The sequence below is a fragment of the Neoarius graeffei genome, chromosome 11 (assembly GCF_027579695.1).
Source record: "Neoarius graeffei isolate fNeoGra1 chromosome 11, fNeoGra1.pri, whole genome shotgun sequence".
NCBI classification, from domain to species: domain Eukaryota; kingdom Metazoa; phylum Chordata; class Actinopteri; order Siluriformes; family Ariidae; genus Neoarius; species Neoarius graeffei.
Window position 1 is genome coordinate 64,025,864 of NC_083579.1, and position 26,501 is coordinate 64,052,364.

Sequence of the window (26,501 nt, forward strand, 5' to 3'; positions counted from 1 at the left end):
TCATGTTGGAAAAGTGCACGACGACCAAGGGCACAGAGTGATCGTAGCATCTTCTCTTTCAGTATAGAGCAATACGTCTGTGAATTCATGATGCCATCAATGAAATGCAGCTCCCCGACACCAGCAGCACTCATGCAGCCCCACATAGTAAGGACACTGCCGCCACCATGTTTCACTGTAGGCACCATGCATTTTTATTTGTGATGCCATACAGTTTTGAAGCCATCAGTTCCAAAAACATTTATCTTGGTCTCATCACTCCAGAGTATAGAGTTCCAGTAGTCTTCATCTTCGTCAGCATGGGCCCTGGCAAACTCTAGGCGGGCTTTTTTGTGCCTGGGCTTTAGGAGAGGCTTCGTTTGTGGACGGCATCCATGCATGCCATTCCTCTGCAGTGTATGCCATATTGTGTCACGGGAAATAGTCACCCCAGTTTGGCTTTCTACTTCTTTAGATAACTGCAGTGAACTTGCATGCCGATTTTCTTCAACCCTTCTCATCAGAAGACGCTCCTGTCGAGGTGTTAACTTCCGTGGACGACCTGGACGTCTCTGTGAGATCTTTCCATCTTTCTTAATTTCTTAAATTTTTGTACCACTTTTGCTACAGTATTCTGACTGATAAGTAAAGCTTTGCTGATCTTCTTGTCGCCTTCACCTTTGTAGTGGAAAGAAATTATTTTCTTTGAGGAATTCTGAAGAGACAAGTTGAGCATCACTCTCCATCCAGCATCCAGTCACTAAAAGAGGTCGTTGTTGAAGAATGGAAAAAGACTGATGTTGCAAAATGTCGCCAACTTGTTCATTCCATGCCTAGAAGACTTGGTGCTGTCATTAAAAATCATGGAGGCCATACAAAGTACTAGATGTAGTAGTTTTTGTTGTGGGGTGTACTCATTTTTGCACAACCCTAATTTGAGTAAAACTGAAAAATGTGTAATCTAAGTTATATTATTAACCTTACTTTCACGTTATAAGTTAAACAGATGTTATATTAAACTTTGTCTTTTCAACATTTTGGAAATTGTTTGTGTTCATTGAGATATTGTGTAAAATGTTACTTTTCAAAGGGAGTGTACTCATTTACGCTCAGCACTGTATATGCAAGCCACACACTTTTTATACAGAAGTATGACTTTCTTTCTTACCCTCAAGATCTGTTTAATAATGCCAGCTTTCTGTTTGTTTCATACATTCTAAACCTTATAAAGTCTCCAAGCATTTATAAAAAAAAAATACGTATTACTAACCACCAGCTTGAGATTTATTTCCACAGAATCCATGGCACTCACCCCTGTTCTCTGCACCTCCATGAAGACAGCTCTCTGGAAGGCTTTTTCCCAGAGTGCCAGCTCTGTACCCAGCTCCACACTGAAGCAGTAGCTCTGTCCATGACCCACCAGCACACTAAAGCTGAACCCCTCGCTGTCCCGCAGCTCACAGTCCTGCTGCAGGCCCACGCACAGCTTCGGTTGAATCCAGCAGTCCTCAGCTATCCACAGCTATACAGAGAAACACGGCCAACTCGTTATACACTACATGATCATTTATGATAACCCTGTTGCTGCTGGCATCAAATGCTAAAAATAAACGTAGAACTTTACCTTATGAACCTTAAAGAGAACCTCACAGAGGTTAAATGTGGCCTCAGCTTGAGCCCATTCTGATGCACCAGCCTGGGGGGGCGAGAGCAACATCGCACTGAGTGTGCTTATACAACATTTATAGTACACTGAAAGAAAACTCTGCACTGTGGTGCTTCACAGTTTCAGTTTTTCGACCATTTTTTGATATTCTGTGGAATTGTAGCTCAGCAAAGTTTATCTGCAAATTTGCATGTCTGTTCAATATCCTTCTGCACGACCCACAGAGCTGAAACACTTACATAACAATTTATTCCGAGTGTGTACCAAGAGCTGAACTGACAGACATACTGATCTATTGTTGAACTTATAAAATAAATAAACTGTTTTTCATAATATAAGATCCATCCCCATGTTTATCATCGATGCCACTGTTAATAATGTGTTGTAAATTGAAAACATAATTATTTACAAAGCCAAAGTGTTGTCACTGTATTACTGAAGCCGAGAGTTTTAGAACTCAAATGAATACAAAAGCAATGCTAGACTGCATTTCAGTGGAAGAAATGAAATGATAAAACATTTGTCACGAATAACTTATGTCCTATTACGAGTGGTGGTAATAGCTTTTCCTCTGTACGATCCATTAAAACTAATGGACTCATTATATATGACTATGAAGGATGCGCTGACATCTGCAAAGGACCAGAGCTGCCTAAAAGACGTTTATGGAAGGAACGTAGCCAAGCACAAAGATTGACTGCCCCATCCCCTTGGCTTAAAAGTGTCCTTGGGTGGGGTTGTACTCTTTATGATTTATAATTGGTGCAGAAAATGTTTGGACTTTTACTTCACAGAGTTATTGACTTACAGGAGGGCCCCTGAGAATGTAGAGAGAGGAGCCTTTCAATGCTAGGAACTTGTAGCTTTGAACCTGGTTGGCATTGCTCCTGTGAAGGTGCTCACACACCCAACCCATATGGATGATCTGTACAGAGAAACATTCGCGGACTGAAAATCAATATCCCACAAACTGCAGAGAGAGAGTTTCACACATCAAACACATATCAGCATTTTCCACCACCAGCCACTAACTTCTAGTAGAAGGTCTGGTTTTATAAACGACTGCAATGTACCGGTATTTGCGACAATACAACAACTCAAGTAATAACTGAACATAGGATGGAATGGACAAAGTTGATCAGTTAGAACCTTTTTTCACCCTTGATGATATAGGTTTCATGTTTTGTGATTCCATGAATCGTAACAAAAAAACAAACAAACAAAAAAAACCACAGGAATATTATGCCATATCCTCCTACTGTACTCTTACGTCCCTGCCTTCTCAAAGTTGTTCACAGGAACAAATTACACATTAATAGATAACGGTCTAAAGAGCAAACTCGATCATCAGAATCATGATACTCATCATTGTTCTGACATCATCGGTTTTAATACTTGAAAGCATTTTTATGAATGCTAGGGGTGCTGTAATGCAAGATGAACAGTTTTCTTGTCTTTGAACCACATGGAGAACGCTGAATATGGAGAGAAGAAGTAGAAACACACTGTAATAAAGACATACCTGCTCATCAGGAGAATAGTATTTGTTTGCAGTTTTTATCTGGAAAAAAAAAAAAGGAAACATTTTTATAGTCCATCCCATTTTTAGGAAACTATGATTTTGAATCTAAACTTAAAGTGCATATCGCGGGTAAATTCAAGAGCAAGATCAATGTAATTCTCCTATTTTATATTAAACTTTGGTCAAATATCTGTCACGTTCTGCATTCTCTGCAATTTTTTTACCTTGCGCAATACCAGAAAAATTCAGTTGAAATCAAGCCATTTGAGGTGAATTGGTCCGCCTCTGAAAAAACTTGGCATTTGTATTTCCTGGGAAACATTGATTTTCGTGACGTCGCGTGCGGGACGCCTCCCTCTGAATCCTACGTCAGCGCTGGTTTGTTTATGAGAAAACGACCTGGTGGTTTTCTGCAAATTTCTTCAATGTTATCGCGTAATTATTAAAATGGTTAGCAGATGTATCGTAGGAGGGTGTAGCAACACCAATCTTGATGGGATTAGTACTCATCGTTTTCCAAAAGACCGGACAATGAGAGAGAAACGGGAGCGCTTGGTCTACACAGGCTGTGCACTGAAACCGTGCAAAGCTCTCGCAGCCTGCTGGCGCTTCCGCAGGTGACGTCACGAATCTGGCTCCAGACTCCCTTGGGATTTTTCCAGACGCGTTTTGTTATTTTATTTTTTTCTGCTGTAGACAGATGGCCTTGTGTAAAATTACCCTTCTGGATGAGTGTGTAAAGGGACATACTTTCATATAAAAAAACCAAAAACTAATTTGTTCCAGGATATGCACTTAAAACTCATTACACAGTTATTCGACTTAACACATACTGATCAGTAACTACTATGAGATATTCATTAATTACAATAAAAAAAAACAGGAAAGATTGTGTAGTTACAAAGAATCATTAAAGTTAATGAGTTAAATTATGTCCTTAGCAAAACAAAATGATGTTATATTACTTGGTGATTACGTTTGGCCACGCTCATTTTATCATCTGATGCATATACAGTCGTTAAGTACACAGCTGGTCAGTCAAAGAGAGAGTCTTCTCAGAGAAGAGAGCAAATAAAGATAACCTTCTCCATCTTCCTTCAATTCAATATCTCGCTTTATACCACAGCAGTGTCGAATTCTCAAATCTGATTGGTCAGAAGGTGGTGATGATTCTATGATTTTGTGATTCTTCTGTAGCAGCAGCTATGACAAGAGTGTGAGCTGTGATTAAAATTACAGGTTTATATTAATGTGTTTGTTCTACTTTATTATGATTTAAAAAGTAAAAATAATCAATTAGTCAGAGGGACTTGTAGGGAGATGCTTCACATAATCTAAAGCTAATAATTCATGGAGACTGGTAAGGAAATGACTATATTGGTGCAGTGGTTAATGCTGTTGGCTCACAGCAAGAAGGTTCTACGTTCAAACCTCATGGCTGACAGAGGCCTTTCTGTGTGGAGTTTGTACGTTGTCCATTACCCCTTTTCCACCAAATCAGTTCCAGGGCTGGTTCAGTGCTGGTGCTGGTTCACAACTCGTTCAACTTGCGAGCCAGCTGAGAACCAGTTTGCTTTTCCATAGCTCGCGGTGCTAAGGGAAGCCACGTCATTACGTCGCTGTATACGTCAGTTATGTCGCTGTATATGTCAGTTACGTCACTACGTTTGCATAAACCTTGGCGAGAATATCGAAGCAAAAACAACACAGAAGAAGCAGCAGCAACAACAACAACAATAATAATGGATGACTTCGCGTTTGTACAGCTGCTGCTTCTCGTCGCTTAAAAATGGCGATCTTTCGCGGTCTTGTTATTGTTGTTGGTCTTAACAACTCCGCCCCCGCTGACGTAAGCGGTTCTTTCCTCTGGCCTAGCAGAGAGTTGGTGCTAGCCTGGAACTGGTTTTTCTGGCCCAGAGCCAGTTCTTTGTCAGTGGAAACAGAAAACCCGGTTCCAAACTAAGCACTGGCCCCGAACCAGCCCTGGAACTGCTTTGGTGGAAAAGGGGTGCATGTGGGTTTCCTCTGGGTGCTCTGGTTTCCCCCACAGTTCAAATACATGCAAATTAGGTACAACGGGGGCCACTGTAATTAGTGCAAGCTGTTGTGGTTTCCCAGCCATTATACATATCTCATCTCATTATCCGTAGCCGCTTTATCCTGTTCTACAGGGTCGCAGGCAAGCTGGAGCCTATCCCAGCTGACTGGGGCGAAAGGCGGGGTACACCCTGGACAAGTCGCCAGGTCATCACAGGGCTGCACATAGACACAGACAACCATTCACACTCACATTCACACCTACGGTCAATTTAGAGTCACCAGTTAACCTAACCTGCATGTCTTTGGACTGTGGGGGAAACCGGAGCACCCGGAGGAAACCCACGCGGACACGGGGAGAAGATGCAAACTCCGCACAGAAAGGCCCTCGCCGGCCACGGGGCTCGAACCCGGACCTTCTTGCTGTGAGGCAACAGCGCTAACCACTACACCACCGTGCCGCCTCACAATCTAATAACTTTGCCAATTCTTGTTCAATTGACCGCAAATTTTAACAGCATGTGTGGAAACAGGTCAAAATTTTATGTTTAATGTTTTTTGTTTTTATCTTTTTAGGTGTAGAAATGCCATTCACTGGAAAAGAAAAGGCGTTTTGTGTGTTAGAGTACGCTCGAACACAGTCAAACAAGACTGTGCAGCGTGCGTTTATGAGAGAATTCTCTAAAAATGCACCAACTGCAATGCAGATTTGGACATGGCACAAAACGTTCAAAGAGGAAAGCTGTCTGTGTCTCAGGTGGCGCGCACATTAAAAATTTGTGAAATCGTTCATGGAATCCACATACCTTTGAATTTCTCATTCAAATTTTGAGGAATAAATCTTATATTGTTCAACATTAAGCCTGTTCAGTTTCATTTGCCTCGACTATGTAGTTTCTGGGATATTTACATGTCAAATAATATTACATTTTTTGAAACAGCCTGTATATATATCGCAAAAGCTAATAAATTAATAACATAAGTGATAACAGGAACTAACTTGTCTCACAGATGTTCCACCACATTAAATGTAACTAAAATGGACAGACAATATGATATCATTCATTAACAAAGTCAACATTGCAATCAATGGAAAAGTGCAGGAATAAAACACGTTGGTGCATGCTGGTATTGGAAAATAATCTTTGGGGTGGTGCCTGTAACTCTATTTTGCATCATGCCGCATCAATCCACTTGTTGCTGGTTATATTCCTATAACAGCAAGCTTCAAGTTTCAAGTTTATTTGTATAGCGCTTTTAACAATAAACATTGTCGCAAAGCAGCTTTACAGAATTTGAACGACTTAAAACATGAGCTAATTTTATCCCTAATCTATCCCCAATGAGCACGCCTGTGGCGACGGTGGCAAGGAAAAACTCCCACAGACGACATGAGGAAGAAACCTCGAGAGGAACCAGACTCAAAAGGGAACCCATCCTCATTTGGGCAACAACAGACAGCCTGACTATAACATTAACAGTTTTAACATGAGGACAGTTTCGTTGATGTTATAACTCTTCATTGATGGAAACTTGAGTGCAAAACTGTTCATGATAACTGCAGTCCTAAAGTTAGCAAGACAACTGTAGTCCTCAGCCATAAAAGCATTACTTTTAAAAGCAAGCCCATTGTGTTTTATTGCTTAGTAAACAGGCTTGTGGTATGCAACACATTTTGTGCACAAATGTTCAGATAATCTTTTATAGAAGAGGGTCAGCTTTAAGCTCGCTGATTAAAAAGTCTATTTTGTAGAGAATCTAGCATGTACTGCAATCAAACAATTTTGGTAGGCGGTGGAAAAAAACCTGTAGCTTTTCTAAAAAATAAAAATGGATAAAGTGCAGCATTTTTTTTCTAATTTCCTGAAATCGTGTACACTATTTAACTGGAAAACCTCTGCAACTCTAAAACCTGTCTGATTCACCCCATCTTCAGTTTTTGAGCAACTGTGTTCAAAAATAATTGACAAGCTCGTAAACAAAGAAAGACAAAGCTAGTTTCTCAAGTAATAACCTCAGCACCATTGAACTGCTGGTCAGAACCTGTTAGTCACTTCTTTCTAATCCCACAAAGCCATAAGTGACGAGGCAAGTCGAGCTTCACACACTCTATTTATGGGTTACAGGTCACCACAATAAAAGTCAGAGATCCGTTTCCTACTTGCACATACAATCATCACTTAATTGAACATTTAGCAATCAGTGTCTGGATCCATAATTAGCTGACGTAAGGGCAGTAATTGCATGTAAGCCAAGCAGCTGTGTGGCAGTAAATCAGAACATGTTTGAGCTCGGCTATAGAAAAGGCCCACTAGATCATCAGTGCTCTAATTAACACGCTACACAGGAAATGAGATCATTAGGCAACATTCTTGTAGGGTTTTAGTTCTGGTTTTGAACACTGCAACAGAGGAATTTGGCACAAGCATACAAGATTATGAAAATCAGAGCAGAAAATAAAGTTTATATGCAATGGAACTGTGTATTGTTTGTGGGAATGTTGGCATTTCTGCTGTCTCGTTGCACTAAAGGGTACCGTGTAGAACTGACCATGATGCTGAAATTTTGCCCTTTCAATATTATTGCTCGCTTCCTGTGTCTAAGGTTCAGCACAAACAGAATAATGGGCTGCATTTACCTGTTCTGCCAGCTATAATCAACAATTTCTCTCATCAACAGCCTCTACCCCATGCCAGTGGGTGGAAAAAGAGCACTTGCTGTAATTGTCTTGTGTGTGTTATATTCACCTACAGTTAGGTCCATAAATATTTGGACAGAGACAACATTTTTCTAATTTTGGTTCTGTACATTACCACAATGAATTTTGAACAAAACAATTCAGATGCAGTTGAAGTTCAGACTTTAAGCTTTAATTCAGTGGGTTGAACAAAATGATTGCATAAAAATGTGAGGAACTAAAGCATTTTTTAAACACAATCCCTTCATTTCAGGGGCTCAAAAGTAATTGGACAAATTAAATTATCTCATCTCATCTCATTATCTCTAGCCGCTTTATCCTGTTCTACAGGGTCGCAGGCAAGCTGGAGCCTATCCCAGCTGACTACGGGCGAAAGGCGGGGTACACCCTGGACAAGTCGCCAGGTCATCACAGGGCTGACACATAGACACAGACAACCATTCACACTCACATTCACACCTACGGTCAATTTAGAGTCACCAGTTAACCTAACCTGCATGTCTTTGGACTGTGGGGGAAACTGGAGCACCCGGAGGAAACCCACGCAGACACGGGGAGAACATGCAAACTCCACACAGAAAGGCCCTTGCCGGCCCCGGGGCTCGAACCCAGGACCTTCTTGCTGTGAGGCGACAGCGCTAACCACTACACCACCGTGCCGCCCAAATTAAATTATTGTAAATAAAATGTTCATTTCTAATACTTGGTTGAAAACCCTTTGTTGGCAATGACTGCCTGAAGTCTTGAACTCATGGACATCACCAGATGCTGTGTTTCCTCCTTTTTAATGCTCTGCCAGGCCTTTACTGCAGCGGTTTTCAGTTGCTGTTTGTTTGTGGGCCTTTCTGTCTGAAGTTTAGTCTTTAACAAGTGAAATGCATGCTCAATTGGGTTGAGATCAAGTGACTGACTTGGCCATTCAAGAATATTCCACTTCTTTGCTTTAATAAACTCCTGGGTTGCTTTGGCTTTATGTTTTGGGTCATTGTCCATCTGTATTATGAAACGCCGACCAATCAGTTTGGCTGCATTTGGCTGGATTTGAGCACACAGTATGTCTCTGAATACCTCAGAATTCATCCGGCTGCTTCTGTCCTGTGTCACATCATCAATAAACACTAGTGACCCAGTGCCAGTGGCAGCCATGCATGCCCAAGCCATCACACTGCCTCCGCCGTGTTTTACAGATGATGTGGTATGCTTTGGATCATGAGCTGTACCACGCCTTTGCCATACTTTTTTCTTTCCAGCATTCTGGTAGAGGTTGGTCTTGGTTTCATCTGTCCAAAGAATGTTCTTTCAGAACTGTGCTGGCTTTTTTAGATGTTTTTTAGCAAAGTCCAATCTAGCCTTTTTATTCTTGAGGCTTATGAGTGGCTTGCACCGTGCAGTGAACCCTCTGTATTTACTTTCATGCAGTCTTCTCTTTATGGTAGATTTGGATATTGATAGGCCTACCTCCTGGAGAGTGTTGTTCACTTGGTTGGCTGTTGTGAAGGGGTTTCTCTTCACCATGGAAATTATTCTGCGATTATCCACCACTGTTGTCTTCTGTGGGCATCCAGGTCTTTTTGCATTGATGAGTTCACCAGTGCTTTCTTTCTTTCTCAGGATGTACCAAACTGTAGATTTCGCCACTCCTAATATTGTAGCAATTTCTCGGATGGGTTATTTCTGTTTTTGCAGCTTAAGGATGGCTTGTTTCACCTGCATGGAGAGCTCCTTTGACCGCATGTTTTCTTCACAGCAAAATCTTCCAAATGCAAGCACCACACCTCAGATCAACTCCAGGCCTTTTATCTGCTTAATTGAGAATGACATAACGAAGGAATTGCCCACACCTGCCCATGAAATAGCCTTTGAGTCAATTGTCCAATTACTTTTGGCCCCTTTAAAAACAGGGTGGCACACGTTAAAGAGCTGAAACTCCTAAACCCTTCATCCAATTTTAATGTGGATACCCTCAAATGAAAGCTAAAAGTCTGGACTTTATGTCCATGTCCATTATATAACTATAACTTGAATATGTTTCAGTAAACAGGTAAAAAAACAAAATTTGTGTCAGTGTCCAAATATATATGGACCTAACTGTATCTGAGCTTCCAGCATCTAATACTACTGTTTTCAGGGAAGAGCATATTCATGCAGCTATTCACTATCCAATATGCATCTCATGTGTTTTATGCATGATACATAATACTCACACACTCCTGGGTCAGATCATTAATATTGGTTGATATTGCTTGAAGCCAATCTGTACTTTCTGCTGCAGTGCAAAACTGTAGAACATTGGTGCATGCTCCATCTAAGGCAAATACTTCAAAACTGTTTGACCTGGTTGGAGAGAGAGAGAGAGAGAGAGAGAGAGAGAGAGAGAAAAGGAGCGAGTGGAATTGAATATATTTGCTCATATAAAGCACAGAAAAATCCATTGGTCTCAGATGAGTAGGTCTCTGTAGCAAATTGATCTACAGCCATAAAGAGGCAGATGATAATGTGGCATTTAAGATGAGCACAGATACAACAGGAATTAAATTTTTTTAAGGCAAATAAGACAACTAAATAAAATGTCACATGCAATGTAAATGGTTATATTAACTAGCAGAATACAAATCCATTCTTAAGAATGAAATACTCTCCGAGGTATAGAAGGGCAACATTTTTGATCAGTCATTATGAATGTAATACATTCAGATACGACGGTTTCTTTCTATTTTTTTGTATAAAGCGTCTACTGACATGTTTTATTGAACTGGAATATGTTCGTAAAAAAGAATATTACATGGTAGCCTTGTCATCAACTGTATCTAATGTGATGGCTTTGACATTTCATTTATGTGTGTTTGCGACCTGGTATAGATGATTTACTTTTTGATTCGGTGGACTGACTGCTTAATGGCAGCTGTCAGTTGTATTCAACATTAAGTGAAGTGACTGAGCACACTGGCAAAACACATTTGTATGATGGCTGAGAAATTGCATTTATTATGATGGTCTTCAAGAACTGAGAGGACTCTCAAAAGTAAGATATGCATTTTTAATAACGTAACCTAAGTAGCATGGTGGTGTAGTGGTTAGCACTGAGGCCTCACAGCAAGAAGGTTCTGGGTTCGAGCCCAGTGGGCTTTCTGTGTGGAGTTTGCATGTTGTCTGCGTGGGTTTCTTCTGGATTCTCCAGTTTTCCTTCAAAGACATGCAAGTTAGGCTAATTGGTTGGTCTAAATTGACTGTGAATGGTTGTTTGTCTCTGTGTGTCAGCCCTGTGATGATTTGGTGACTTGTCCAGGGTGTACCCCGCCTCTCGCCCATAGTCAGCTGGGGTAGGCTTCAGCTTGCCCGCGACCCTGAACAGGATAAGTGGTTACGGATAATGGATGATATAACCTCAGTATGCCAACAAAAATTATTCAGAAGCAATGATCAAAAAGGCCGTTCCTGCTTGCTTAACTGGATGCTACTCTAAACCATATTTGTATAATTGTTAAGTAACAAGTATCTACAATTATATAATACTCCTCGGGTTCTCTCGTTTCCTCTCACCTCCCCATGCCAGTACTGGTGACTCAAAATGATCCCTAGGTGTGAGAGTGTATGCATGTTCACCACAGTGACACTGATCAGCATAAAACAGTTACTGAACATGAATGATTGAATGAATAGACAGCATATAGGTTGCAATTCATCTTAATGTATGGATTTTTCTTCCCATACGTTTTACTGTTGGAACATTTTTTCCATGAGAAAACAATGCATTACTCATAATCCTCACAGAACATGATGCAACAAAGAAAGATAATGAAATTCACAGAGGAAAAAACTCTGTAAAATTATAAAATGAATAACATAAATGAGTTTCTACTGCAGTATCCACACTGGTTGTGCGCAACAATGAGTACACCCCGTTGCTTAGCAGCTCAAAATCACTAATGTTGTCTCTATTTCAAAGGCTTCTCACGCCTTTACACTCGCCTCCAAAGTGCTGGCATTATTCAGACAGTATCCATGTAATGAAATGTTATAGAGACAAAAATATTGCCGATATGTATTCAAATGATGGGAAAATCGAATAAAGCAATAAATACTAATGTCTACATTCAGAAAATAACAAGAATGCAGTTCATGGTCATTTAGAAATAGGCAGAAATGCACAGTACTAGAGCGGCCCACTATGTGAATAATTTGCATATTGTCTTTCTTATTTACAAAACTGAGCAGGTTTGGATGAACAACACAAACAAGCAATTCATTTTTAGTACTTGTTAATCACGGGATCTCATCTCATCTCATTATCTCTAGCCGCTTTATCCTTCTACAGGGTCGCAGGCGAGCTGGAGCCTATCCCAGCTGACTACGGGCGAAAGGCGGGGTACACCCTGGACAAGTCGCCAGGTCATCACAGGGCTGACACATAGACACAGACAACCATTCACACTCACATTCACACCTACGGTCAATTTAGAGTCACCAGTTAACCTAACCTGCATGTCTTTGGACTGTGGGGGAAACCGGAGCACCCGGAGGAAACCCACGCGGACACGGGGAGAACATGCAAACTCCGCACAGAAAGGCCCTCGCTGGCCACGGGGCTCGAACCCGGACCTTCTTGCTGTGAGGCGACAGCGCTAACCACTACACCACCGAATCACGGAATCAAAAAAATTAAAAACAATGACTGAGTTTAATGCTTCACATGTATAGTGTACAGCTTTTAAAGGGTTATCGAAGTGCTATTTGGTACAATTAAACTGTTTATTTTATTGTTCATGAAACTGACGTGACATCACATAATACCATGATATAGATCAATACCATGATCATTTTAAATTTTATTGTGATAGAAATGTTTGGCCAGACTGCATACTCCCACAGCCATAATGCCGTAATGGGTCACTAAATTAGACTTTTTTCATACATATATATTCATATTTTCTTCTGAAAACCATTGTTCTAAGAGCCATAATATAAATTAATACAGGTCATGGGTACAGTAAAACGATTCTCTGCTTGGTCTGGTTCTGACAGAAATTGCCTGGAGAATGTAATGTTCTGCTTGAACTAGCGGGAGGCTGCAGTCAAGTCCTCTGAAACCAAGAAACCGTCTGTGTGAGTGACAGAACACAATAAAAAATCCATTAGTCAGGAGAAGTGCATTTTTATTGGGCTTTACCATGCATTGTGAAAGGGCTCTAACAGAGGAATGAACGACAGAATGAGTGGAAACAAATAGGATGGGAATGGGTGTGGGAAGGCATAAAAATTCAGGTCTAAAAAAAAAAAAAGGTGACGTGAACTCTCTAGGGAGCCTCAAAAAGGAGTTTTGAAATGATAAAAATCAATGAATGTCTCTTTCTGGGGATATGACTCTATTGTTTGGAAATGAAAGTATGAGGAGAATCTGAAGCAAACTAATAAATCTATTTGTGGTTTCCTGGACTAATGGCGATAAAGACATCTGCATGGATATTAGAATTTAAGTCAAAGCTAGCTTGGGTATAAAAAAACAAAAAACAAAACAGAATAAGATCCATTATATCCATTATATAGCTTGGAGCAGTGATCACCAACCTCATCCAACAGACCTAATCCATGTAACTGAGTAGTCTGATTATGTGGAGCAGGTGTGTTAGATTTGGATTCTGTAGAAAAGTAGATTTCCAAAACAGGGTTGATGATTAGTATCAAGCGTTCATGAAGGGAAACATGTCCTCCAATAAGAAATATTATTCTACAACCCCGATTCCAAAAAAGTTGGGACAAAGTACAAATTGTAAATAAAAACGGAATGCAATAATTTACAAATCTCAAAAACTGATATTGTATTCACAAGAGAACATAGACAACATATCAAATGCCGACAGTGAGACATTTTGAAATTTCATGCCAAATATTGGCTCATTTGAAATTTCATGACAGCAACACATCTCAAAAAAGTTGGGACAGGGGCAATAAGAGGCTGGAAAAGTTAAAGGTACAAAAAAGGAACAGCTGGAGGACCAAATTGCAACTCATTAGGTCAATTGGCAATAAGTCATTAACATGACTGGGTATAAAAAAAGCATCTTGGAGTGGCAGCGGCTCTCAGAAGTAAAGATGGGAAGAGGATCACCAATCCCCCTAATTCTGCGCTGACAAACAGTGCAGCAATATCAGAAAGGAGTTCGACAGTGTAAAATTGCAAAGAGTTTGAACATATCATCATCTACAGTGCATAATATCATCAAAAGATTCAGAGAATCTGGAAGAATCTCTGTGCATAAGGGTCAAGGCCGGAAAACCATACTGGGTGCCCGTGATCTTCGGGCCCTTAGATGGCACTGCATCACATACAGGCATGCTTCTGTATTGGAAATCACAAAATGGGCTCAGGAACATTTCCAGAGAACATTATCTGTGAACACAATTCACCGTGCCATCGGCCGTTGCCAGCTAAAACTCTATAGTTCAAAGAAGAAGCCGTATCTAAACATGATCCAGAAGCGCAGACGTCTTCTCTGGGCCAAGGTTCATTTAAAATGGACTGTGGCAAAGTGGAAAACTGTTCTGTGGTCAGATGAATCAAAATTTGAAGTTCTTTATGGAAATCAGGGACGCCGTGTCATTCGGACTAAAGAGGAGAAGGACGACCCAAGTTGTTATCAGCGCTCAGTTCAGAAGCCTGCATCTCTGATGGTATGGGGTTGCATTAGTGCATGTGGCATGGGCAGCTTACACATCTGGAAAGACACCATCAATGCTGAAAGGTATATCCAGGTTCTAGAGCAACATATGCTCCCATCCAGACGACGTCTCTTTCAGGGAAGACCTTGCATTTTCCAACATGACAATGCCAAACCACATACTGCATCAATTGCAGCATCATGGTTGCGTAGAAGAAGGGTCCGGGTACTGAACTGGCCAGCCTGCAGTCCAGATCTTTCACCCATAGAAAACGTTTGGCGCATCATAAAATGGAAGATACGACAAAAAAGACCTAAGACAGTTGAGCAACTAGAATCCTACATTAGACAAGAATGGGTTAACATTCCTATCCCTAAACTTGAGCAACTTGTCTCCTCAGTCCCCAGACGTTTACAGACTGTTGTAAAGAGAAAAGGGGATGTCTCACAGTGGTAAACATGGCCTTGTCCCAACTTTTTTGAGATGTGTTGTTGTCATGAAATTTAAAATCACCTAATTTTTCTCTTTAAATGATATATTTTCTCAGTTTAAACATTTGATATGTCATCTATGTTCTATTCTGAATAAAATATGGAATTTTGAAACTTCCACATCATTGTATTCTGTTTTTATTTACAATTTGTACTTTGTCCCAACTTTTTTGGAATCGGGGTTGTACATACAGGACACATTTTCAATGGAATAAAAACATGTATTCTATTCCCTTCTAGCGGGTTTCATTCATTTGGTATGATACCATGCGATATTGTTAGCATATCGCTTATCCTGCGCATATTACGTCACTCTACCCAATGGAGAATGAGCGTTGAATATGGTTTACGATACTGTATGGTCGTCAAGACAACATGACGTCACACATCGGAGACGTAAAACTTCCATGCTAACGAGTGACTGTGACAATTTGTAAACAAACATGGCCGCTGGGTTGGCTTTGTTAAAGGGGAAGAAAGGGCAATATATAGAGTAAATATAACAATAAAACACACATTGACGAACCTTATTCAAGACTTACAAAAGTTTTTTGTTCTAAGGTTGGAAAGCTATAGTGTTTTGAAAGCAGCTCGAGCAAACTATTTCCGCAGTTTGAACAGCCCGCCATGATATTAATTTTATCCAATCAGAACGCACGTTCATTTTCTCTGCGTAACACTCATGACCTATGTATGTGCCCAGTTGTGTTGGCTCATTGAGGTTGGGAATAGCACATGTGAATCGGAAAGTAGGATGAATTGTAAGTGATCGGCTACACAATGCCACAGTGTGTTGCTTTCGGGTGTAATAACAGGACCGATGGAAAGCATAACGATCCTCCAGACGTGTCTTTTCACTCGTTTCCGCTGAAAAACACCAAGCGAGTTCGAGCTTTCTTCTCTTCTTTCGTCATCACCGGAGTCGAGAGTACCTCTCCTAGGTTCAAACTGGTACCCTTCTAAGCCATAGCCTGCTTGCAGTGTGTCTTGCGGGATCTCTTCGTACGATTCGACAGAGCTGTCGCTTTCAGTTGATGCGCCCGATGCCATAATTACAAGCTTCTCTCCTAGTGCAGTGGGTAGCGCTGACGTCACGGTCTTTTAAAAATGGCGACTCTTGTGCGGTTTAGCGTACCGACTATTATATTTACAATTACCAAGATATTTCATTGTTTTCTCGTACATAAATTTGATAGAATACTTAAGAATACGTTACTTTGTCACATCAGCAACCGTATATATTGCCCTTTCTTCCCCTTTAAATACGGAAGATTTCGAGAGAATTTTGGAAGAGAAAGACGTGTTGAATCAGTGTTGTAGTCGAGTCACTAAACCTCGAGTCCGAGTCCAGTCTTGAGTCCCTAGTGCTCAAGTCTGAGTCAAGTGCAAGTCATTAAAGAAAATTTCAAGTCGAGTCTGAGTCGAGTCCACTACTGATCTGAGTTGAGTCCGACACAAGCCCCGCTATCAATAGGGCAAAGAACATGAGAAAACATAGCACGTCACGTCCTTCTCTGGGTGGAGTCTTGTCAAATGACGATTGAAGTTCGAGGTCGTCCCCGTCGTCTCCTCGATAGCTCTTCTACATATGGAACACACAGCAGTGCATTTTTCCCACTGCATGAGAAGTCTGTATAAGCAAAGTGGACAATCCTAGGGGTGTTCTCTCCAGGCATTTTAGCGCCATAACGTTAGTTTGTTCCTGACCATGACGTATGAACAGGTGAATGTGCATTCTCTTGCACAAAAAGTATAAAATTAATGTAAATATAAATGTCTTATGCCAAATTATTATGGCATGTTACAAAAATAAAGAAAAAATCGGAGTCCTCTTCTCCATTTTACGAGTTTGAATGCAGTTAATGCACGAGTCCGAGTCATCAGTGCTCAAGTCCAAGTCAAGTCATGAGTCCTTAAAATTAGGGCACGAGTCGGACTTGAGTCCAAATCCTGGACTCGAGTCCTACAAGCCTGTGTTGAACACCCGAAATGAATGTCTCATCTCATCTCATCTCATTATCTCTAGCCGCTTTATCCTTCTACAGGGTCGCAGGCAAGCTGGAGCCTATCCCAGCTGACTACGGGCGAAAGGCGGGGTACACCCTGGACAAGTCGCCAGGTCATCACAGGGCCGACACATAGACACAGACAACCATTCACACTCACATTCACACCTACGGTCAATTTAGAGTCACCAGTTAACCTAACCTGCATGTCTTTGGACTGTGGGGGAAAACGGAGTACCCGGAGGAAACCCACGCGGACACGGGGAGAACATGCAAACTCCACACAGAAAGGCCCTCGCCGACCCCGGGGCTCGAACCCAGGACCTTCTTGCTGTGAGGCGACAGCGCTAACCACTACACCACCGTGCCGCCCCGAAATGAATGTATGTATAATAATAATAATAATATTGGCTGGCTTTATTCGTGGTGCGTCAGATACATTTCATTCAGCTAGCATGATATTGAACTCATCTTCGACTTGTTCGGGTGGCACAGTGGCGTAGTGGTTAGCACGGTCGCCTCACAGCAAAAAAGTTCTGGGTTCGCGGCCGGCGAGGGCCTTTCTGTGTAGGGTTTGCATGTTCTCCCTGTGTCTGCGTGGGTTTCCTCCAGGTGCTCCGGTTTCCCCCACAGTCCAAAGACATGCGGTTAGGTTAATATGGGACGGCCTTGGGCTGAGGTGCCCTTGAGCGAGGTACCTGACTCCCGACTGCTCCCCGGGCGCTGTTAGCATGGCTGCCCACTGCTCTGGGTATGTGTGTGTGCTCATTGCTCACGTGTGTGTGCATGTGTGTGTTCACTGCTTCAGATGGGTTAAATGCAGAGAGGAAATTTCAGAAGTGTGTGATGAATAAAGTTGTGCTTTCTTTCTTTTCTTCTTTGTTCAATATCATGCTAGCTGAATAGAACATATCTGCTGTACCACTCAATGCCAGCTAATATTATTTAAATAACACATAACGATGGATAGCATCGAGCTGTATCCGTTTCTAATGCTAATCTATTTATAAATAATTGATCAACATTATATACTGTATGTTTTATATATATGCAAGTCTCTGAAGCCAACGTGTCACTTAATTTCAAGCTAACACCTCGGTGTCAGACAGTAAAAATGTAGGCATCCAAACCTCCAGATGCTCGGAGCAAAGCAATAATAACAGATTATGTCTGGCGTGAGTAATATAAATATAAATATAAACAGACTCAAAGGCATGGTTCCTAATTATGAATGGAACATACATTTCACATGCTGACATTATGATCTTAAAACTTTAATGCAATCATTTAAAATATTTATTTTTCTACTTAATTGTTTGGGAGTTCTGCTTTAGTAGAAAGAATGTGTTGTTTTCCTACAATCCGACAGCAGTCTATCAAAGTTAGAGCTACTTCTTTTACACCTCAGTGCCCCTCTATCTGTGATCTGCATTAGTGACCTTTTCAGACACAGCATGCTGCTGCATAGATATTGGACTTAACATTCTCTCACTTAGATGAAAAATACCTGCAAAACCAACAAACCAGCCAGGTTGTGCCACACACTGGATCTGAAATTGCATCACGATGGATTACTGCACCTTAATTTATCGCTTCCGGCTTTGTGTTTAGAGACTCGAGCCATGGACAGAGGGAGGGAGACGGCGTCCAGCCAGCGCTTCTCGTACTTTGGTTCATTAGCCGAGGGTGAGGAGGGTGAAGACGGCGCCTAGATAGAATAAATGAGAGAAGAAGAAAAAAAGAAGAAGAAGTGAAAAGACAGACAAAAGGATGAGCATGAGAGGATGGGCGGTTCATCTTAGCCCCTCTTCAGTGCACTTTGATCAGTGAAAAACAACAACTGGGTCGCACGCTTCAGTAGCATCACTGAAGCCGCATGCTGCCTCTAGATAATAAACCTCGCCTTCTTTCCGTAACGCCATCCTCGAGTATTTATTAATGAGAACATTTTGACACTTTGAAAAGCAGGGCAGCGCTTTATGTATTTACTGCAAATATGCAAATAGCATGAGACCTCTGAAGCATTTCAAGATAAATAAGAGAAGAAAGATCGAAACAAATTAGCCTGTGTTGGTTATTAATGTTCACCATTAAAACAGCTTTCAGCTATAAAACAGCTAAAACAAAATTCCAGGCTATGAAGATTTTAGGATTTGTCTTAAAAACGCCTTCATAAGCAGCTTACAAACAGTTTGTAATATATACACACACACACACTACCGTTCAAAAGTTTGGGGTCACCCAGACAATTTTGTGTTTTCCATGAAAAGTCACACTTTTATTTACCACCATAAGTTGTAAAATGAATAGAAAATATAGTCAAGACATTTTTCTGGCCATTTTGAGCATTTAATCGACCCCACAAATGTGATGCTCCAGAAACTCAATCTGCTCAAAGGAAGGTCAGTTTTATAGCTTCTCTAAAGAGCTCAACTGTTTTCAGCTGTGCTAACATGATTGTACAAGGGTTTTCTAATCATCCATTAGCCTTCTGAGGCAATGAGCAAACACATTGTACCATTAGAACACTGGAGTGAGAGTTGCTGGAAATGGGCCTCTATACACCTATGGAGATATTGCACCAAAAACCAGACATTTGCAGCTAGAATAGTCATTTACCACATTAGCAATGTATAGAGTGGATTTCTGATTAGTTTAAAGTGATCTTCATTGAAAAGAACAGTGCTTTCTTTCAAAAATAAAGACATTTCAAAGTGACCCCAAACTTTTGAACGGTAGTGTGTGTATATATATATATATATATATATATATATATATATATATATATATATATATACACACCGTATATATCTTTGAATATACATCCATGTGGTTCTCATTTGTGTGCTTTGGATATACAGTAGATCTCACTTCCTAGTTTACCTCCATGAAAAAAGATCTGCGTTTGCTTTTAGATAACAGTGACATTTTTCTTAAACCCACCAATACATTGTGACTCTCCGCAGACCTCAAGCACTTTAACTTGACTCAAAAGAAGAGATTGTCTAGTCCTCAAATTATTATTTCGACAGAGCACAATTCTCTGCTTCAGCACTAAACCACAGTGAAGAAAAGAAGGCTGATGGGCTATTTTCAAGCTGAACTACTCTTATTTCAGAAAGAATCTATAAGGGAAGAAAAACAAATTCAAACCCTTAAAATACTGGATTATTGTGTAGTAACATATTGTTCTGTAACTACTATGAGTTATTTAGAACTACAGTGGAATTAATACATAGTGCAAATAGAACAAGTAAAAGAAACTCTATAAAGGCAATGTGTTTACTGAAATTAAACGTTTCTAAATAAAAAAAAAATAAAGTAATGGAAACAGTTAAAAAAACACCCTTTAAAACTACATCAGCTCTCTCTGGTATACTTTGGTACAGTTTTTGCTGGTAAGATTATTTTCAAGCATCTTGGAGAACCTGGAACATTTGCGCTTCCACAGGCTTCGGCTATCACACTTACTCCTGGTCTCAGATCGCCTTGGTGAGTTTTTCTTTTGCATAGTAATGCATATAATGAGAAATACGAGTCAGGGGTTCTCGGCTCTGGATGTGTAAAGGGCTAAAACAACAACAACAACAACAACAACAACAACTCCTAAGCAGTTCTATAATCTATTGCCATGAATTGCAATTTAAGTTCCCTAAAATACATCCAGAAACCAAAAACTGCCTGAAGTTGTGCGCTTGACGTTAATAAGCTGTGACAGAACAAGATATCATTCTGTTGTACGGGAAAAATACTCTAGCAAAACAGATAAATCTTATTAGTTTTCACTCGAATTCAAATCACTAGTGAGTCATACGTGTGTACGTATGGATGTATAAACGATGTTTTACATTACAGACCGCGCTTCCAGTTGACCCACATACGGTATAAGCATGTTAATAAGGAACTCAGATTACACGCGTGTATATACATGTTACATCTCTGCAGCTATTTCATCACATTACATTTTTAAAGGCTGTCCAAGTGAATTCTGACACCGGTAATCAAATCAAAAGTTGGTGCTGTTTCCAATTAGGCATACGTCTTAGGCACTTTCTCAAGTGGGGTACACTGTGGATGCACGCCAAGGCGGGATAATTAAACCTGATTTGACTTTCATGTTGCGCTGTGCTAAAGTCCGAGATGACAAGGAATAAAATATAGTCACCACGTCAAGATGAATTATGGTGACAAAGTGTCTGCTCTCTAGCACAGACCAAATCCCAGCACCGCTGACATTGTTGTCCTTCATATCAGGCTGCCTGCCATGCCACAAGATATTTCTGAGGCAATGAGAGATGCAACACTAATTATTGGAAGGCATGTAAATGAATCAGTGCTCATCCCCGGGTGCTGTGAAAGCAAAACAGTGTCAATCAACTCAATGTCGGAGGAGCATACAGGGAATGACAAGCTCTGCGAATTCTAATCACCTGCAGGGAAGGAAGCATCGAGAGTAAAGCAGGATTAACAAAAACCCTCATTTAGAGGACACTTTTGTTGACTCAGCAATTAGACAACCACAGCTCATGTTTTAATACAATCCTTCCTTGAACGCAGAAAACAAGAGGAAGGAAGGAAGGAAGGAAGGAAGGAAGGAAGGAAGGAAGGAAGGAAGGAAGGAAGGAAGGGAGGGTCAGCGTCGACAGGAGAAATGCATTCGAATCTTTACGCAGCAAGTTTGCTACCTGGATACAGTCGCAGTTTAATAATGGAGCAGCCCAGCTGTGCAGATTTTTTAAGCATTTGTCTTCTTTGAAAAAAGAAACAAGAAACAAGCCTGCCATCCATTCATTCTGCTTCGTCTGTCATGCCGAGCATATGTCATCCAGACGGCTTCATTAAAACACACACCCTCATGCTCTCAAAGGATGCCGATACAGTAGCTCTAAAGAACAGAGCTGATGATTGAGCTGATTAATACATATTCAACGCGTTCATTCATGTGTTTCTGCTCATGTGGATGAATCTCTTGGTGCTTTGAGGCACTTAATCATGTCGGCATGGCATGTTCACCTTCACATGACACCCTCTGTTTGATAATAAGCTGCCTGATAAGCTGTCACCTACCTGCCCTGCCCTATAGGAAGGCCAGCACAGCACAGCAATCCCTACAGCCTGCTGTTTTTTATGTCTTACTACATAGGGTGCTTGTCTAATTCCATTTACTAAACAAAGATGAAATGAACTCACATGGGTAGGGCACTGAGATTCTCATAATATTATTACGTGACATTATGGGATGGATGAGGTGTCTGGTCTCACAGCTAGAGCCTTGTGGAGCTGCTAGATTATAGTCTGCTGAGATACTGTATGTGTGCTAATTTTTTTCGCATCTCAGCATGCCATTGCATTCACACCTCTCAACAATGGGAAGGATTCGTGCATGCAATGCTGGCCAATAACAGCGATAACAGCTCATTTTCGCTACTATTTATTAAAGCCACAAGAAGCATAAATAGAACACACCAAAATGGCAGTGGTAATAATTCTGATTGACTAATCTGATTGCACATGAAATATATATGTTTAATGATTCTGGTGGTGGGCGGCACGGTGGTGTAGTGGTTAGCGCTGTCGCCTCACAGCAAGAAGGTCCGGGTTCGAGCCCCGTGGCCGGCGAGGGCCTTTCTGTGCGGAGTTTGCATGTTCTCCCCGTGTCCGCGTGGGTTTCCTCCGGGTGCTCCGGTTTCCCCCACAGTCCAAAGACATGCAGGTTAGGTTGACTGGTGACTCTAAATTGACCGTAGGTGTGAATGTGAGTGTGAATGGTGTCTGTGTCTATGTGTCAGCCCTGTGATGACCTGGCGACTTGTCCAGGGTGTACCCCGCCTTTCGCCCATAGTCAGCTGGGATAGGCTCCAGCTTGCCTGCGACCCTGTAGAAGGATAAAGTGGCTAGAGATAATGAGATGAGATGAGATTCTGGTGGTAATCTATTGGGGCTGTATAGCAGTTGTCTGCCACACTGCCATCACAGGGGGGGCATTGGTAGTACAGCTACAATGATGTTTAATAGAAAAAAATACTAAAATGATCTCAAACATAAGGGATAATGATCGGTTTTCCTTGTTAGTGCCAGCAGCATTCGGTGTCATATTAATGAGAAATTCGGTTATGCACTGCAGCTATACGATGCAGTCGGGCTGATTTATAGCAGAGACTTGGCTCAGCTAGTTATCTCCAAAATGACAAGCACATTGGCATTGTCAGCAATATTAGCATGAAAGTTGAAGCATTAGAACTTCTTGTGTTTGAGCAGGATGTACAGATGAGAGCTGGATGGATTAAAAAGACTATAGCTCTGCTGCATCGGTCACTTTAGTTAGAGACGAAGCAAAAGCCAATAGAAGCTTTGCACCGTCAGGTGACCCCATAGCAACAGTAACTACGCCGCCATGACGGGGGGGCACGCTCGTAGTGCTTCATTCAGACGAGTTAGTTGTTATTGATCAGTATGGGAAAGTTTTGCTGCATTTTTGGATGTGCAAATCATTTTGAACGAAACAGACATCAGATGTTTTAATTTACCAAAAGTAATTCATCATCAAGGAAAAAAAAGTAGAGAAATGTCTAAACGTGGGAGGGAAAAATGGGGGGAAAAAAACATTCAGCGGGACTTGGTGTCGAATGGAGAGGGCAAAAACCCTATGGTATGCTTACTTCATTTCCACAAAGGTGAGAATTCAAAAAAAGAAAAAAAATTAATCTCAGAACTGCAGCAAGGTGCTCATTCTTAGATAGTGAAGCAAACATGAGCAACACAGCAGCTTGGCATCACCTAACCTTCACCGAGATTTAAAAAGTGCATTTACATTCAGGGATCTTTCGGAGCATATTGTGCGTGCACTTTGGACCCAGTTGTTCTGGGAAACACCTGATGCTGATTTGAGCGCAATCAGCACGCGCATATAAGGACACAGAGGCTTTTCAAAATATTATCATCATCACTGTCACGGTTGTATGTAGCCATGTTTATGACTCTGCTTTCGGTTTCATTTTTTGTGTTTTGTTTTTGTAAATATCACACCTGCTAATAGGGGCAGCACGGTGGTGTAGTGGTTAGTGGTGTCGCCTCACAGCAAGAAGGTCCGGGTTCGAGCCCCGTGGCTAGCGAGGGCCTTTCTGTGCAGAGTTTGCATGTTCTCCCCGTGTCCACGTGGGTTTCCTCCGGGTGCTCCGGTTTCCCCCACAGTCCAAAGACATGCAGGTTAGGTTAACTGGTGACTCTAAATTGACCGTAGGTGTGAATGTGAGTGTGAATGGTTGTCTGTGTCTATGTGTCAGCCCTGTGATGACCTGGCGACTTGTCCAGGGTGTACCCCGCCTTTCGCCCGTAGTCAGCTGGGATAGGCTCCAGCTTGCCTGCGACCCTGTAGAACAGGATAAAGCGGCTAGAGATAATGAGATGAGATGAGATGAGATGAGATGAGATGAGACATTTCTGGAATAGATCATGCATGGATCATGCACAATGCGCTCCGAAGGATCCCTGAATGTAAAAGCACTTTTTAAGTCTCTGTGAAGGTTAGTCTGTGCAGAGCCGCTGTGTTGCTCATGTTCACGTCACTGTATAACAATGAGCACCTTGCTGCAGTTCTGAAATTATTTTTTTAATTCTTACCTTTGAGCAATTCCAGCGTTATGGACGTGACACTTGAACTCAAAATGGCAACAAATGACCCAGTGCATGTTTTATTGTCTCCCAGTATTTAAACAGGTGTTGCATATTTTAAGGCTGTACCATACTGGAGAACTGATAGAACAAGAACAATTCCCATAGTACATCTGGGGCATGCCAGAAAATGCCAATAAAAGATGCGTTATGGATGTGACAGAAAAAGTATCACTTTTCTTGGGTGACTGTACATTTTTATCAAACTCTGTGAAATTGTAAACCTAATGTCGAGATGGAGATATCCATTTGATAGAGGGGTCCAAGGTGAATATTAAAAAATCTTTGTTTAAAATATTTTGTATTTCATGCAGAGTTTCGGAAGGAAAAGTCAGCGTTATGGATGTGACGAAATTCCGTTATGGATGTGACGCGTCTGAAATAGACATGGCATATGTTTAGAAAATCAGCAATTTAACCACCATAACCCTTTGAAAAACTCTCTAAATATCAGCTAAAACTATCAAAGTTCTTAAATAATATTTAGGATGGCTATTGTTTTGCTGTTTTGTGGATTTTAGCATACATTTCTGTGGCTTGTGGCAATAATATAGAATTGTACATGATCAAAGTTGATTTTAGCTTGGGTTTTACATTATAAGAAAGAAAGACTGACAGTGACATATTAGGTTGGTTACAAATTGGTTCAACTTATTCACATCTGTAAAATACAGGCCTAGGTGATATCTCTGGGAGTGGTTTTGATGTTTTACATGTTGCTTTATTTTTGCATGGTGAGGTTGACATTTACATGGAATTGCCCCTTTGTGGAAATGAAATGAGCATACCATAGGGTTTTTGACCTCTTCGTTCGACACCGAGTCCCGCCGAATGTTTTTTTTTTCCCATTTTCCCTTCTACATTAAGAAATTTCTCTAGTTTTTTCCCCCAATGATGAATTACTTTTGGTAAATTAAAAAAAAATCTTATGTCTTTGTTTCGTTCAGAACGCTCAACAACAACTAACTCGGCTGAATGAAGCACTACAAGCGTGCCTCCTGTCATGCCGGCGTAGTTGCTATGGGGTCAGGTGACAGTGCAAAGCTTCTATTTCGACGTGCACCACTATGAACAACTAGTCAAACAGCATTGTGGGTAATGTAGGAAACTGTTAAGTAAAGCGAAAATAGACCAACATGCTGATGAAAGTTTAAACTATAAGAGTCAATTCAGAATTTCATTATATTTCATTACATTCAATTAATCTCAGACTAAAGATATGATAAATCTAGATTAATATGCAAGTCGCTCAGAGTCGATTTTTCTTTTAATGCCATATTTACAACCTGCCATTCAAGCAATTTTCCACTGCTCTGAATTGGATCATTTGTGTAAGACTAACTGACAGAATATTGTATATAGAGATGCACTTACTGTGTTGCTTAAATTCCCATTTAAATGTAAACCACTGTCAAAAAGTGGTGAAGATGCTCTGCTACTCTGATCACTGGATGGTCCTGGAGAGCCTGCAAAAAATATATCCCAGACTGTTTAAGATTCAACATATAACCACACTGCTTGCATGCATTATCGAGATTTACTACTGCAATCAGTTGTGATTAGTAAAACCAGCAACTGAACCACTAAATCTAAACAAATGGGTCTTTTTTTCGATAATGTATAAGCAATAAATCAATTCTTGCATTTTAGCATTTCAGCATTTTTAACAGCTTTGAATTATTTTAAAACACACATCAGATACTGCAGATTAAATACAGTTTGATGTGACAACCAAATCCAGGAGCAGCACTATATTTCCTTTAAGGGTCTTGGC

The 26,501-nt window shown here is 40.9% G+C and overlaps 1 protein-coding gene across 1 annotated transcript in view; it reads right to left on the reverse strand.

Moving 5' to 3' along the window:
- The window catches only part of sntg2 (syntrophin, gamma 2), a 103,836-nt gene that overhangs the window by 16,764 nt on the left and 60,571 nt on the right, over positions 1–26,501 (reverse strand). The window contains exons 8-14 of the mRNA XM_060933127.1: positions 26,102–26,193; positions 18,637–18,764; positions 10,107–10,236; positions 3,168–3,206; positions 2,454–2,570; positions 1,604–1,675; positions 1,292–1,501 (exon numbers count right to left, since the gene is read on the reverse strand). Of these exons, the coding sequence (XP_060789110.1) occupies positions 1,292–1,501; positions 1,604–1,675; positions 2,454–2,570; positions 3,168–3,206; positions 10,107–10,236; positions 18,637–18,764; positions 26,102–26,193 (788 nt within the window). The remainder of the gene's footprint in view (positions 1–1,291; positions 1,502–1,603; positions 1,676–2,453; positions 2,571–3,167; positions 3,207–10,106; positions 10,237–18,636; positions 18,765–26,101; positions 26,194–26,501) is intronic.